The 15,107-nt window shown below is 40.5% G+C and overlaps 1 protein-coding gene across 2 annotated transcripts in view; it reads left to right on the top strand.

Annotated features, from left to right (window-relative positions):
- Atrn (attractin) overlaps positions 1 to 15,107 on the top strand; it is a 141,518-nt gene that overhangs the window by 51,881 nt on the left and 74,530 nt on the right. For both annotated transcript variants that reach the window (XM_028878586.2, XM_028878587.2), the window contains exons 7-12: positions 1,210 to 1,300; positions 2,124 to 2,367; positions 4,844 to 5,027; positions 6,059 to 6,213; positions 9,425 to 9,509; positions 14,456 to 14,676. In XM_028878586.2, the coding sequence (XP_028734419.1) occupies positions 1,210 to 1,300; positions 2,124 to 2,367; positions 4,844 to 5,027; positions 6,059 to 6,213; positions 9,425 to 9,509; positions 14,456 to 14,676 (980 nt within the window). The remainder of the gene's footprint in view (positions 1 to 1,209; positions 1,301 to 2,123; positions 2,368 to 4,843; positions 5,028 to 6,058; positions 6,214 to 9,424; positions 9,510 to 14,455; positions 14,677 to 15,107) is intronic.

Consider the following 15,107-nt stretch of genomic DNA (forward strand, 5'->3'; position numbering starts at 1 on the left):
TGTTTTATTTGTTTCAGATGGTATATACTAAGACAGAGGAAAAGTTCAGAGAAAAAAGCTAACAAATGCCAGTGCGTTCTCCTCTGTCCAGGCCAGGAAATTAAAGTTCCCAAGTGCAGAGGAAGGCCTTATGTGCCTCTGCAGAGTCACAGAGTGCAAAGGAAGGCCTGATGTACTGCTCCAGAGTCACAAGGTGCAGAGGAAGGCCTGATGTACCTCTGCAGAGTCACAGAGTACAGAGGAAGACCTTATTTATGTACTGCTCCAGAGTCACAGAAACAATCAGGGTCCTTGCTTTAAATAGATGTAAAAATGTGGTAGAGTTAGTAATTCATAGTTTTATGTATCTGTTTGCCTATCTTGTGATGCCCTCTAACACAAAGCTTCATCAGCAGATATTCTTTTTAGTCTTTATAAAAGCTATAGATTCACACATATTGGTTCTCTTCTTCTATACACATGTGGATCCCAGGGATAGAATTTGGTATTTAGAATTCTTTAAGTGAATTTATAGTATGATTGAAATGTTATAATTATATTTTAGCATTCTTGGAATGAATGATTAAATCAAAAGAAATACCGGTATTTTCGTTTAAAATATTCTTTGAAAATTTCATACACACACACATATACACATAATCTTGATAATATCTACCCCAAATTCTCCCTTCCACTCCCTCCAGATCTCCCCAGTGTGTGTACATGCTTATGCACACACATGTTGGTTCTCTTCTTCCACCGTGTGGGTTCCAGGGATAGAATTCAGGTGGTCAGGCTTGTGCAGCAAGCACTGTTACTCACTGAGCCGTCTTGCTTGCTCAGTAATTTTCTTTTAATTATCATCCTCTTTCAGTACTTGCCTTCAGCTTGTCATTATTAAATGAATGAAAGTTATTGTGAGCTACTAAGTTTAAGTCCTTTTATAATAGGAACTCCTGTGGCTTAGATTGTTATGTCGAAGAGGTTTGCTTGAAGCTACAGAAGCTCCGGGTAGATGTATATATCCCAGGGTTGTGTAGTCGGCCTCCCTGTTGTGAGTTCTCACGCTCAATGGGCCCAGGTATCAGATATGCTTGCCAGAATAACATGTGCCCCCCTTATCCCTGGTTGTTTATTGAAAGTCTCTGAACTGGATTATATCATAAATAGAAGAATACAAGATGTCCTGTTTTATCACTTGGGTGAAAATGTGGTCTGTTTGTTTTGTAGGTATGACCTGGCTTCTAGGGAGTGGCTCCCACTAAACCAGTCTGTGAACAGTGTGATTGTGAGATATGGCCATTCTTTGGCATTACATAAGGTAAACCATCTCAACTCTTTACCAAGCAAGAAGTCAACTCTTCCTGTTGCTTTATGTCATTGAATAGCTCTTCAGCTTTGGTTTTTATTGGTATAAACTTTGGTGTGATGGGAGTATATAATTGGCCAAGTTGTAATTGGAAATTGAAGTTGGAACTGTTTTAATTCATGGTATTGTACTGGGATACTGTGGTTACAATGCCAAGTGGTTAAGAATGAAGATGGAAGTGTCAGTGAGCCCCACGCTCATTAGCAAGTTTAGCCACATTGCAGTGTGACTGACTGAGTAATCATTTTCACTTCCTTGTTTTTATGCATGTGTTGTAGGATGAGGGAACTTCATTTTCTAAGTCATTTATTTTCTGTAATAATCTCATGTGAAGAAAGTGCTTTAGAGAGATAAAGAATGTGATTTATTTTATTTTGTTCTTTCTGTATCTTGTTCCTAGTAATTCACTGAAAAGTACATTTTACTCATACTTCTTCTGCTAATAATAATAATGAGGTTGTAAACCAATCTTTTTCTGTTCTCAGATATTATGTTTTAAAAAGATATATTTATTTTTATTTTATGTGTATGGCTGTTTTGCCTGCTTGTGTGTCTGTGCATGCTGGTCCACAAGAGGCCAGAAGAGGAGGGCATGAGAACCCCAGGAACTGGAGTTACATACAGGTGGTTGTCAGCGGCCATGTGGCTTCTCGGAACGAAACCCTGGTCCCCTCTAAGAGCAGCAGCTGCTCTTAACTGCTCTGCCGTCTCTTCAGCCCTAGATTTGATTTTTTAAAAAATGGTTTTAAAAATTCTGTTTACATCTTTCTTGTAGGATAAAATCTACATGTATGGAGGAAAAATTGATTCAACAGGAAATGTGACCAATGAGTTGAGAGTATTTCATATTCATAATGAATCGTGGGTATTGTTAACACCCAAAGCAAAGGAGCAGTATGCAGTAGTTGGACACTCTGCACACATTGTTACACTGGCAACAGGCCGTGTGGTCATGTTGGTCATCTTTGGTCATTGCCCACTCTATGGATATATAAGCATTGTGCAGGAGTATGACTTAGGTATGTATATTTTTTTCCAGTGGATGCACCTTGAATATCAGATCAAAAAGCCCTACCTTTATTTGGAGAGTTTAAAAATTCAACCTAACCTTGTTCCAGTACTTTGCCTTGCAGTAGTTAATATCACTATATATCTGGTAAGATCCAAGTTGTTGATGTCCCTGTGCAACAAACATTTGTTACTGTTAGTTTGTCAAAGGTAGCCAAAACAGCACTAAATGCTTTGGGTATCAAAATAAGCATAATGTAAAACAATAAGCACTGTAAAATAATTTTGTAAAGCCCTTAGAGGTTAGTTTAATGCAGTGTTATTTTACCTTAAGGTATAATCTTCCCTTGTGTTCAGTTTTGTTGTTTTTCATTGTATATGGGAGTGTCAGAATTGAAGTTTTGATAAAGTAGTCCTATAAAGTACATCTGAAGATCATTAAAGTACATCTGAAAATCATAAGGAATCACTAACGATTATAGGAAATTAAATGTCTCTGAGAGAAATTTGAATCTTTAAAATTTATTTTAAAAATCAGAATCTTTTTTTTTTTTTTTTTTTTTTTTTTTTTTTTTTTTTTTTTTGGTTTTTCGAGACAGGGTTTCTCTGTGTAGCTTTGCGCCTTTTCCTGGAACTCACTTGGTAGCCCAGGCTGGCCTCGAACTCACAGAGATCCACCTGCCTCTGCCTCCCAAGTGCTGGGATTAAAGGCGTGTGCCACCACCGCCCGGCTAAAAATCAGAATCTTTAAAAATTTCTTCTTTGAAAGTTTCATGCATGTATCCATGCATGTATCTTGATCTTACCTACCACCCATTTTCTCCATCCATCTCCCCATAGGCTCCTCCCCAACACACCTTCTTCCCAGATTTATATCCTCCTTTCGAGGGCTAACATACTGAATCCAGTTAATGCAGCCCGTTTGCATAGTTGTGGGGTCACCCACTGGGCCATGAACAGTATACTAGTACCCCTAAAGACCAGTGACTCTCTCTTCTTAAGACTAGAGCAGCCTTCTACTACCAGTAGCTTCTCAGCCGAGGGGGGTCTTGGCCGCTCCTCCCTGCTGTATGCTGGAATTTTTACCTTGCTTGATTTTGTGTAGTTCCTGTGCAGTAACCACAGCTGCTGTGAGTCCATGTGTGCAACAGTATGTCAAGTGTAGGGGAGGCATTTCACAGAAGTTTTCTTATCCTCAGGCTCTTACATTCTTTCCAAGATGTTCGCTGAGTCTTGGGGCAGAGGTTGATACCTACCTTTCTGTGGCTGAGCACTCCCTCATTCTTGGCACTCTGAACCTTAAATTAATCACTACCCTTTCAAGAAAAGCTGCTTTGACCACAGCTCAGAGTAACACAGATTTCTGTACTTAAACACAGTTATTTAGAAGGCAGTTTGACAACATGACTTTAGGAAAACAACGCCAACAGGTTCTCTTCTTGAGTCCATGACTTCCTGAGCTGTGAGTTTTGACCGTGCTTGTGGAGTAGCCCTCAAACCTGACTGAAGAGACTGGTGGTCACCCACTGCTGATGGTCGTGTCACTGTTGGACCAGGGTAGGGTACATCTTTGCTTTTCAAGGGACCAGCATTGGGTACGACCGTTGGTGACTTCTTCCCCTCAGCAGCTTACATAACACCTTCTAGCACTATGACAGCTAGCTAGCAGGAATGGCATTTCTTACTCTGTTCAGGATTTATTTTTCCATATCCTGAAACCAAAATATACTCAGTGTCTTCCGCAGTAAGATTCTACCATCTAGTTATAGTGGGCAACCAGGAGCATGGCAACAGTCTATATTTTTAGATACCTGCCAGACTAGTGCCCTGTAGGAAGGTAACCTGTAACTGAGATTTTGAGTTAGCATACAAACCTGCAGGCTTTCATAAGGTTTCTCCATGAATCCTTAGTTTTCATTAACCCAGCTCTTACTCTTCTTTTCTCCCACACCCCTTTTCCCCACTTAAACATTTGGCTCCCAATATCCCCCCCTCCCCACTTCTTTCCTATCACTTGTGCTTTACTACACCGAATAGTAGTAGTAGTAATAATAATAATAATAATAATAATAATAATACTCCTTCTCCTCCAAGTCCTCCTCGTCCTCGTCCTCCTCCTAGTCCTCTTTCTTATTTTAATTGTACTGGGGATTAAACCCAAGGTCCTTGTGCATGCTAGACCAACACTGCCATTAAGGTATGTCCCCAGAACTTTTTCTTTTGAGACGAGGTCTCATTAAATTGTCCAGGCAGGCCTTGAACTTGTCATCCACCTACCTCATTTACCTAGTACCTGGGACTCTAGGCCTGCACTGGCCAGGCCTGGCTAGATGCCCTTTCATCTTTATAAATAAGATGAAAGTGTATCCTGAACTTCCTTCTTTAGCTGTTTAGACTTTAAACTACTCTTTAAATAGTTTAAATTAGTTAATGCTCAATAAGAAGAGGAGCCTGCAACATTGACTTTAACTGTCTTTTCTTTTCCAGAAAAGAACACGTGGAGTATACTACACACTCAGGGTGCTCTTGTACAAGGGGGCTATGGCCACAGCAGTGTTTATGATCACAGGACCAAGGCCCTGTATGTCCATGGTGGCTACAAGGCTTTCAGCGCCAATAAATACCGGCTTGCAGATGACCTCTACAGATATGATGTGGATACCCAGATGTGGTGGGTGCTTTTCCTCAAGCTTTCCCTTGATGGTGTAGATTCTGGACAGGCAATTGGTTGAAAAAGACTGTGCTACAGTTTGTTTTCTGTTCAGCATTGTGTGCAACAAAGTTAGGAAATAAATAAGGTAAAAAGTTAAGGTAGTATTTGCTTAGTTGCTGTCTGTTAGCCTTTCTGTTGTTAGGATAGTTAGAAAGTGCTTAGTGTGTGGGCTGATTTCACTTCTCATCCACTGAACTGTACTATAGATTTCATCTCTTCAGAATGCTCAGGAATAAAGTTGTGCTGATTTTAAACCTACTTAAAAAGCATAACCTTTCTCTTTTCCTTTTTTGGTGTTGGGGATTGAACCCAGGGCTTTGCACATGAATAGGCTGCACTGTCAGTCAGTGTACTGTTTAACTTTTGTCTTGATCAGCAAAGTGTCATTGTTGGGGGCATTTGCTGGTTTACCCTTTTAAAACGTCAAACAGGGTGTTTCATACCTCTGTTTCCTTCACTCTGAACTGTAGCTCAGCCTGTACTTTTAGCAAATGTAAATTTGAGTTATGAAATAATTATAAAGCATTGATCTCCATCTCCATCTCTCCCTCCTTCCCTCTCTGCCTTCCTGTCTCAACATACAACAGAGACCATGCTGTGGATGTAATTTTTCATTGTCATGGAGATCACTGTCCTCAGGGGCTGTGCACCACTGAGCCTATACAGTTGGAAGTTCTGATCTCTAGCTTTTGCATTACTAATAAAACATTAAGCATAAATTTTGGACTGTAATTTTATATAATTCTTACCCCGGAGCTGGAATTATAGAGCCATAGGTTGTGATCGTTTTAGGGCTCTTATTATAGTTTCCTAAACTTTTTAGAGACTTTTATGAATTTATTAAGGAAGTGGCTTATATATAGGGAAAATCAAGTACTGCACATCTGTTGCCGAAGTTATAAAGTAATTAATTACATGTAAGTTGGCAGATAGCTAAGTATTCTTCTAAAACTAACCTTGTATTTATTATTTTTAAATAAACTCAAAAGGACCATTCTTAAGGACAGCCGATTTTTCCGTTACTTGCATACAGCTGTGATAGTGAGTGGAACCATGCTGGTGTTTGGAGGAAACACACACAATGACACATCCATGAGCCATGGCGCCAAATGCTTCTCCTCGGACTTCATGGCTTATGACATTGGTAAGTTTCCCAAAGATGTTTTAGCTTTAGGAGTATTTTCTTTGCCTATGAACAACATTGAGGATTGATGTTAAAATAATTGCACCATCTGAAAGAAGCCCAGCCAGGCAGTGGTGGCACACACCTTTTAGCACTTGGGAGGCAGAGGCAGATAGATCTCTTAAGTTAGAGGTCAGTCTGATCAACAGAGCAAATTCCAGGACGGCTAAAGCTACACAGAGAAACCATGTCCTGAAGTACCTGAATAAATAAGTAAATAAAGTTAAAAAAATAAAGAAGTCCCAAGTGGTAGAATTTATATTTATTTGAGTAAGGTTTCACATTTGTTGAAAAGCATTAGTTTACATTAAGCTACATTAAATTCTTTTTGAAGTCATTTTTATTAATTGCTTGAAATCTTTATTTTTTTAAAGGCTGACTTAACTGGCATCTCCTTTGATAACTGCCTTACATAGTAGTGGTGTGTAGTTGTAACCACAAGCATGTTAAGTTTCATGAGGTCTGCATTAGCTGTACATCATTTTCTGGAAACCTGTCTTCACGCATGCTTTTGACCAGAAGAGGGCAGTGTTTACTTATTCCTAGAAAACAAACATCTAATGTTCTTTTGTATTAATACCATCAGATATTCTTTAGTTTGTTTTTGTTTTGCTTTTTGAGACAAAGTCTCACTATGTAGCTCTGGCTAGCCTGGAGCTCTTTATGTAGATCAAGCTGACCTTGAACTCAGAGTTTTCCTTCCTCTGCCTCCTGAGTGCTAGGATTAAAGGTGTGTACCACCACATCTGGCTAGGTGTTCATTTTAAAAATTATTCTTACTGTGGCAAAATATACATAATAACACTCACCACCTTAATGTTTTAAGTAGTTTAAGTGAACTAAATATATATATGATGTTATTTATACCATCCATCTGCATGCTGGCTTCTTATAAATGGAAACCCTCTGCCCTTAAGTAGTAGTTCCTCTCTTCATCCTCACTCCAGCCTCTTGAAATCATATTCTTCTGATTGTCTCTGATTTTGACTAGTCTAGGTCAGATGTCACTATTTTAACAGTCTTGTTTATTTTTATTTTATGTGTATGAGTGTTTTGCCTGCATGTATGTTAAGTACACTGTGTGTGTTCAGTGTCCATGGAGGCCAGAAGTAGGCATTACATACAGTTCCATTGGGACTGGAATTACGGACAGCTGTGAGTTGAGATGTGGGTGCTGGAACTACATCCAACCCTGTGGAGGAGCAGTGAGTGTCCTAACTGCCGGGCCATCTTCTGAGCCCCAGGTGTTTGTTTTTACAGATGTGGTTGTGCTAGCCACTGAGCTGTTTTTTTTTTTTTTTTTTAAGATTTATTATGTACACAGTGTTTGTCTGCATGCATGCCTGCACACCAGAAGAAGGCATCAGATCTCATTATAGATGATTGTGAGCCACCATGTGGTTGCTGGGAATTGAACTCTGGACCTTTGGAAGAGCAGCCAGTGCTCTTAACCTCTGAGCCATCTCTCCAGGCCACCACTGAACTTTTAAATTGAGAATGACGGATACATTATAGTCAGTTCTTCTTCAAGCTGGAGGAAGCAGAGAAATGAGAAGGTGTTGGGAAGATGGAAAGAATAGCCTTGGGCATGCTGTGGTGAAAGCTGCAGGCTGATTGGAGGCTGTCAGGACAGAGGGCATAAGCTGATAAGTTAGAGGAAGGATCTCTGGGGAGTAGGTAAGAGGTCCAGGGGTCTTGCTACACCGTGGTTCCAGGTAGGGTCTGGTCTGGTCTCCCTGTGAGGAAGATAGGGTTGAGGCGAGCAGGAAGTGAGGGCTGCTGCTGTTGAAGCTGGATGAAGGTGTGGCTGGATTCCAGAACCTGCATCTGTCTCAGGTGAGACAGTGGCCATGAGCCTGGCTCTGCCATGGCAGCTGATGTGAGGTCCAGCAGAGCAGTTGAAGCATGAGCCATGCAAAGGACAAACCAGGAGATCTGGGAGCACTAGGAAAAGACTTGGACATTCCACAAAGTTCAATAGGATCTTTTTTTAATTTTCTGCCTATACTTTTTCAATTGCCTTAAGATTCAGAGGCAAATAGAAAACAGTTGTGAGCCTAGCATAGTGGCATATGCCTTTAATCCCAGCATTTGGGAGGCAGAGGCAGGTAGATTTCTGAGTTGGAGGCCAGCCTGGTCTAAGGAGCAAATTCTAGGACAGCCAGAGCTGCACAGATAAACCCTGTCTTCAAAAACAAACAAAAATAAAAAATTTGTGAACCCCTGTGTTTTGCTATTGTAGACTTTAAAATTGCCTTTTTTTTTTTTTTTTTTTTTCCCGTGACAAGATTTTACTCTATTGGTAGCCTCAGATTTGCTGTGTATTTGTAATTGAGGCTCACCTTGAACTCCTGGTCCTCCTGTCTCCAACTCCCCAAGTGCTAGAATTACAGATGTGTATGCATGCCTAGCTTAAAATTTATTTATTTACTTATTTATTTTTGGTTTTTCAAGACAGGTTTCTCTGTGTAACCCTGGCTGTCCTGGAACCTGCTCTGTATACCAGGCTGGCCTTGAACTCACAGAGATCTGCCTGACTCTGCCTCCTAAGTGCTGGGATTAAAGGTGTGCACCACCACTGACCAGCTACATTAAAATTTTTAAGTTAGAAAATGTCTTGGTGGACTGGCTGGAGATTCATCTCGGCAGTAGAGTGCTACCTGTCATACACAAGGCATTGGGACTGATCCCTAGCACCACAAAGAAGAAGAAAATTCAGAACTAAAGCAGACATTCTGGTGGGCAAAAATGGCAGACAGTAGAGTAGTGACAATCCCAGTGGATGATGTGGGTGAGAAATGCATTCGTTGATTGGCATCTCTGTGCAGTACTTTTATTTCATGCCCTGAAATACTGCTGCTGCTGTCCTTTACACATAATAGCTGCTAAAAAGGAAGAAAAGCATCTTTTATAAGGCTGTGTTCACTGCATTCTTCTTTATTTTTTTCTTTTTATTTCTTCCTTTTTTCTCTATATAATCCTGGCTGTCTGGAGCTCACTGTGTAGACCAGGCTGTCTTTGAATTCACAGAGATCCTCCTGCCTCTGCCTCATGAGTGCTGGAATCAAAGGTTATGCCACCACTCTTGGCCTACATTCTTCTTTCTAAAGACTGTCAGTTCCTGTTGACTGTAAATGACAGTTTCCTCTGAAATGTGTTTTTCTTACCCTAGCTTGTGACCGATGGTCAGTGCTTCCCAGACCTGATCTCCACCATGATGTCAACAGATTTGGCCATTCAGCAGTCTTACACAACAGGTAACTGGAAAGCTAGGTTATGTTACTGTCTTACATTTTTTTTTTTTAATATCACTTTTCTAATAGTTCTATCTGAATGGTAAGAGGTTTGGGGAGAAAAAAAGGAGGGGGCAGTTTAAGTTCAGGCTAAGGTAAAGGGAACAGGACTGGGGAGATTGTGGAGACAAATAGCAAGTTTGAAGTTTGTGCTTCATCTAAGGGTGTGCTCAGGAATCCCTTTCTGACCAGCAGAGCTCTTTGTCCACCTGTCCCTGGGAAGTTTAGTCCAGGAAAGGACGTTCAGAGGACTGGAGCCATGGCCCAGCAGTAGACTGCTCTCCTGGCATGCACAAGGTTCTGAGCTCCGACCCCAGCACTGTGCCTTCCTCAGATGCAGCATTTGCCACGAGGACACGCAGACTGGTCACTTTAAAGTATACTTTAAAGTCTGAGACGCTAAGCAGCCCGCTGATGTGAACTTTTCTCATTTTGCTGCTATTATTACTGCTTTCTGCTTCCCCCTTTAAAATTCAAATTTTATAAATCCTGACGGGTGGTGGTGGCTGCACACACTTTTAATCCCAGCACTCTCGTAGACCGAGGCAGGCAGATCTCTGTGAGTTTGAGATCAGCCTGGTCTACAAAGTGAGTTATAGGACAGCCAGGTTACACAGAGAAACCCCGTCTTGAAAAATAAAACAAAATTCAAATTAGTTGTATAAACCCTAAAATTATTTAAATACTGTAATCTTATATATTTCCTTAGGTTTTCAAATTTTCACTTAAATTACTTGTATTAGGAAAAGTACGAAAATGACATTCTGGAAATGGGAAGGATTGACCATTTAGAAGGTAGATATTGGGAAAAGGTGAGATCTTTAATCATATGATTACTGAATGTTGTTACAGGTATGTATAGTTTTGTGGCAATACCATTCTAGTTCTAGATACCAAAGTGGAAGCATTTTTTAATTATTATCTTGTTAACTTAAGTGTTGTCTTGAATTGCAATCTGATTGTTTCGCTCAGAAAAAGTCCTAAGTGTCTCTTGAGGTTTTCACTTGGCAAACATCAGGCCACCTGGTCTTGCTGGTGGCTGGCTGTGCCATCTCTTCACTTGTGTGTTCTTGGTGCTCTTCTAGCACAGGGTTAGGCACATTGTGGGCATTTGATATGTGGCAAGTATACGAATATATGTCTAACTAATATCAAATGAATGAATATTCTGTTAAAACATTCTTAAGTTTTGCATAAACTCAGCGAAGTTGACAGTTTGTTATAAAGTATAGTTTAGCCATGAATCAAAATCAGGAATAGCTGTCTGGATTATAATGTTTTTATTTTGTGTAATTCCTGTCGTGTGCTTGAATTTCAGGCAGTGTTGGAAGAGGCAGAGAATGGTAGAAGGCCCCATGGTTGCATTTAATTGTATAAAATAATTTACTGGAGGGTAACTTTGACCTCCTCCTTGTGTTATCAGTTAGCAACATTTGATCACTGGTGTCTGACTTAATTGTTACAATTATGGTTTTAAGAGAAGTCGAAGGAGAGAAGGCTTGTGAGGCTGTGAAGTTGCTAGATGGAGAGGCAGCATTTCTCTTAGTTGCCTTCTCTAAGAGTCCTGGAAGACTCCCAGAGTCGTGGTGTGATATGAGATGTCCAGAACTGTGGAGGACACCAGCTGTGCTCAGTTTAAGCCACAGATTTATTAACTAAATCCAACTTGATTCATGTCAGACTCAGGAGCCAATAGTGAGGTAAAAAATGAATCCTAGAGTTTTTCTTTTTGGTTATTGAAATGTCTGGTTTTCAGATATTGTAATGAATACAGAGCCACACAGTCACTGTGCTTTGTTTAGCCCTTTGTTGGTTTGGAGAGAAAAATTGAAGATCAGTGCAGGTGAGTTACCAAATTCCTCATTATAGAGTAGCATTAAACCTGCTTGGAGCTATAGGATATTGGAGATAGGAGAATTCTTGCTTATCGCAGCCAAGAGATAACAGAAGAAGTTTCTTTTGAGGATGCAAATGTCATTTTGAACTTGGATCTAAGAATATTTGGTGTGTTTCATCTAGTGTAGTTCTTAACTCTAGCTAGTGAGCATCTTTTCGTAGTAGCACGTGAGTCTGACAAGCCTGGTATGTCTCTGGTGTACATATTGCAAATGCATTGTAAGCATTTCTTGACCTAGGCATGAAATTGAATTTTTCTCTAGACTGGTCTAGTAAGGGAAGGAAGGAAAGAGAGAAGAAACGGTGGGGGATTATTTTGTTTTGTTTAGCTTGGGGAAGAACATCTAATTCAGACATATCCTGCTTTTCCAAAAACTGAGTTTTAAAGATTATTTATTTATTTATTTATTTATTTATTTATTTATTTATTTATTTATTTATTATACAGTGTTCTGCCTGCATATGTCCTTGCAAGCCAGAAGAGGGCACCAGATATCATTACAGATGGTTGTGAGCCACCATGTGGTTGCTGGGAACTGAACTCAGGACCTTGGAAGAGCAGTCAGTGCTCTTAATCACTGAGCCATCTCTCCAGCCCCCCCCCAAAATTGAGTTTTAAACACCACAATCTAAGGCTTAGTTTTTTCGGTTGTCACTGGGTTGGTCTTTTTAGAATACAGGTTGGGCAGGCAGGGTAGCTCATTCCTATAATCCCAGCACTCAAGTGTCTGAGATAAGAGGAATTCTTCAGGGCTGAAAGTCCTAAGTTTTAGGTCAGCCTAGGCTACAAAGTTCTGAGTGAGACCACATCTCCAACAAGCAAAAGCAAGTTAAAGAAATGTTGTGTGTCTTGTTTTTGTAAAGGGGAATAGACTATGTGTGTGTCAGACCCTTTTTTTCTCCCAGAAGGTAAATGGCTACATATTCTGTGTATTTTTCTCTGCATTGCCCATTCCTCCACCATACATACACCTAACAATATACTGAAGATCACTCTGTGGCACTATATCTATGTAATTTCTAGAAAAGTGACTTAAGATTCAAAAGGGTAAATATGTAGTTTTGTTTCAAGTTGCCAAAATCCTTTATGTAGACTTCTATAATCTTATATGCCTAGCAGCAGTGTATGAGTTTGCCTGATGCCCTGAAACCTCACCAATTCAAATATTATGTAACATTTGTTACTTTTTTTCTTTTTTTCCAGTTAACAGGTAACAAATTTTACTTTTTTCTTCCTCAGTTAGATAGGTAACAAATGGCCTAACAATGTGGTCCTAATTTGCATTTCTCTTACTAAAGTCAAATTTCTTCATATTCATAATGACAGCTGCATTAATTTTCCCTGCATGCTAATTGAAATATGTCACCCACATAGTTCCTTTAGTCTTTTATGGACCTTGACTCAGGCAACACCAGGATTCATGGCTTCGATACAGAAATGAATTTCAGGACTAGCCAGTATGTTGCAAAGTCTGGCTGTTCTGGGTGGTAGTGGCACACTCCTGGCTGTTCTGGGAGGCAGAGACAGGCAGATCTCAGTGAGTTTGAGGCCAGCCTGGTCTACAGAGTGAGTTCCAGGACAGGCTCCAAAAGCTACAAAAAAATTCTGTCTCAAAACAACAACAAAAAGACTTAAAAGGAAAGTGCTCAGGGAAAGAGTAAAGCGTGAGTGGTTTCTAGAAGAGGAGTCACACCTCAGGTGTCTTCAGGGTGACTGTATATGGTTTTTAGAATTTCATTGTGCAACATGTTTCCATGGGACCCTTCTGTCTGTTCTCTTTGATAATTGAGATTATAGGTGGCACTGGAAATGCATCAGATGGCATTACAAACTGTGAAGATAAAATCAGACACTGTTAGAGGTTTAGGACATGGTTTTTCTCTGTAAATAGGGCTTCTGGTAAGATTCTTAGAAAATGCTGTGTTGATATCGAGGAATGGGGAAAGATCTTAAGCAGTTATTTATTGGGTTAGAATTCTTGCTTTCTCAGTTAGCTAAAGGCTTCCAGAACTACTTTTCCTGTCTATAATTTTCTCTCACTCTCTATGTAGCCTTCTTTGTATTAAAATTTCTCTGCTTTTTCCTTATTTTTGTGTATGTGTGTGCACTCATACGTGCATGTGGGCCCTACATAGGAGAGAAGAGGGAGGTGGGTCTCCTGAAGCTGGAGATTTAGGTGTTTGTGAGCTGCTTGTCGTGGGTACTGGGACTCATACTGTCATTTGGAAGAGCAGCAAGTTCTTTTAACTACTGAGTCATCTCTTCAGCCCAGGAGTCTGTCTTCTCTCTACTAATAGAAGATGTCATTCCCGCTCCAAGGACTACAATACCTTCTTCTGGCTTTCATTGGGCACCCATACACATGGCACATACCCACATGGAGACACATACACAATACATACATCTTTTTAAAATGCCACTTTCCCTGTGTACTAATTTTCCATGTGCACATTGACAGGTAGATTATTGAAACTATTTGGAGTGATCACAAAGCAGAACGGAAGGTAGAATTTTAGAGAATAGATGATAGTAACTGTTTTTGAGACCTTGAAAATAATTTCTCAGAGCACTTAGAATGACTCAGTTATGTGGTGGGGCCACGTGAGTGCTGTGGCACACACATGGAGGTCAGAGGACAACTTTGGGAAGTCACTTCTCTCCTTCCACCTTCCTATGGCCCAGGGATTGAACTCAGATCGTCCAGTTGGGTGGCAAGAGCGTTACCTGCTGAACCATCTCACTAGCCCTCTCAGAGGATTTTTAATACTTACAGTTTTTCTAAAGATCCACAGTCAAAAGTTTAAGCCAGACATATAAAAATCCTAGCACGTGGGAGACAGAAGCAGGAAGATACCCCCAAGGTGGAGACCAGTCTAGCCTACAAAAGTTCTAGACCAGCAAGGGCTACACAGTGAAACCTCTCTCCAATTTCAAAGCCAACAACCAAAACCAGCCATATGTCATGCATATGTCGTGTGCATTTTCAGTAAATTCCTTCTCTCTCTCCTCTTAGTACCATGTATGTGTTCGGTGGCTTCAACAGCCTCCTCCTCAGTGACGTCCTAGTCTTTACCTCGGAGCAGTGTGAAGCGCACCGCAGTGAGGCAGCTTGTGTAGCAGCAGGACCTGGTATCCGGTGTCTGTGGGACACAGGGTCATCTCGATGTACCTCCTGGGAGTTGGCGACTGAAGAGCAAGCAGAAAAGTTAAAAGCAGAATGTTTTTCCAAAAGAAGTATGTTTTTTTTTTCTACTTAGAATTTAAAGATCTAGTTTTATCTGAATTATAAAGGAAGTTGATATCTGTGCACTTTTTATGTTTACCTTATTCTCTGGTTATTTATTAATAACTTGTACAAGGTCTTTGGATGAGGGGTCTTGTGGCTCCTGGAAGCTGTTAGCAGGTGATAACCCTTCCCAACATTCTGTAGACTTTGTATAGCAATTCCAGGTCTGGCTGCAGGTGCTCTGAGGCCATGCTGTCTAGTGGGATTTTGATTCTTTGAAGCAGAGTCTCACTGCCTAGCTCAGACTAGCCTCAGACTTGTGAACTTCCTCCCTCAGCCTCCTGAATGCTGGGATTATAGGCATGCACCACCAGCCTTACCTGTGAAAATTTTTGATGATGGAAATGTTACATACTTTTCTTTGTTCAGTATAGTAGCC

The sequence above is a fragment of the Peromyscus leucopus genome, chromosome 4, assembly GCF_004664715.2.
Source record: "Peromyscus leucopus breed LL Stock chromosome 4, UCI_PerLeu_2.1, whole genome shotgun sequence".
Taxonomy (NCBI): Eukaryota; Metazoa; Chordata; class Mammalia; order Rodentia; family Cricetidae; genus Peromyscus; species Peromyscus leucopus.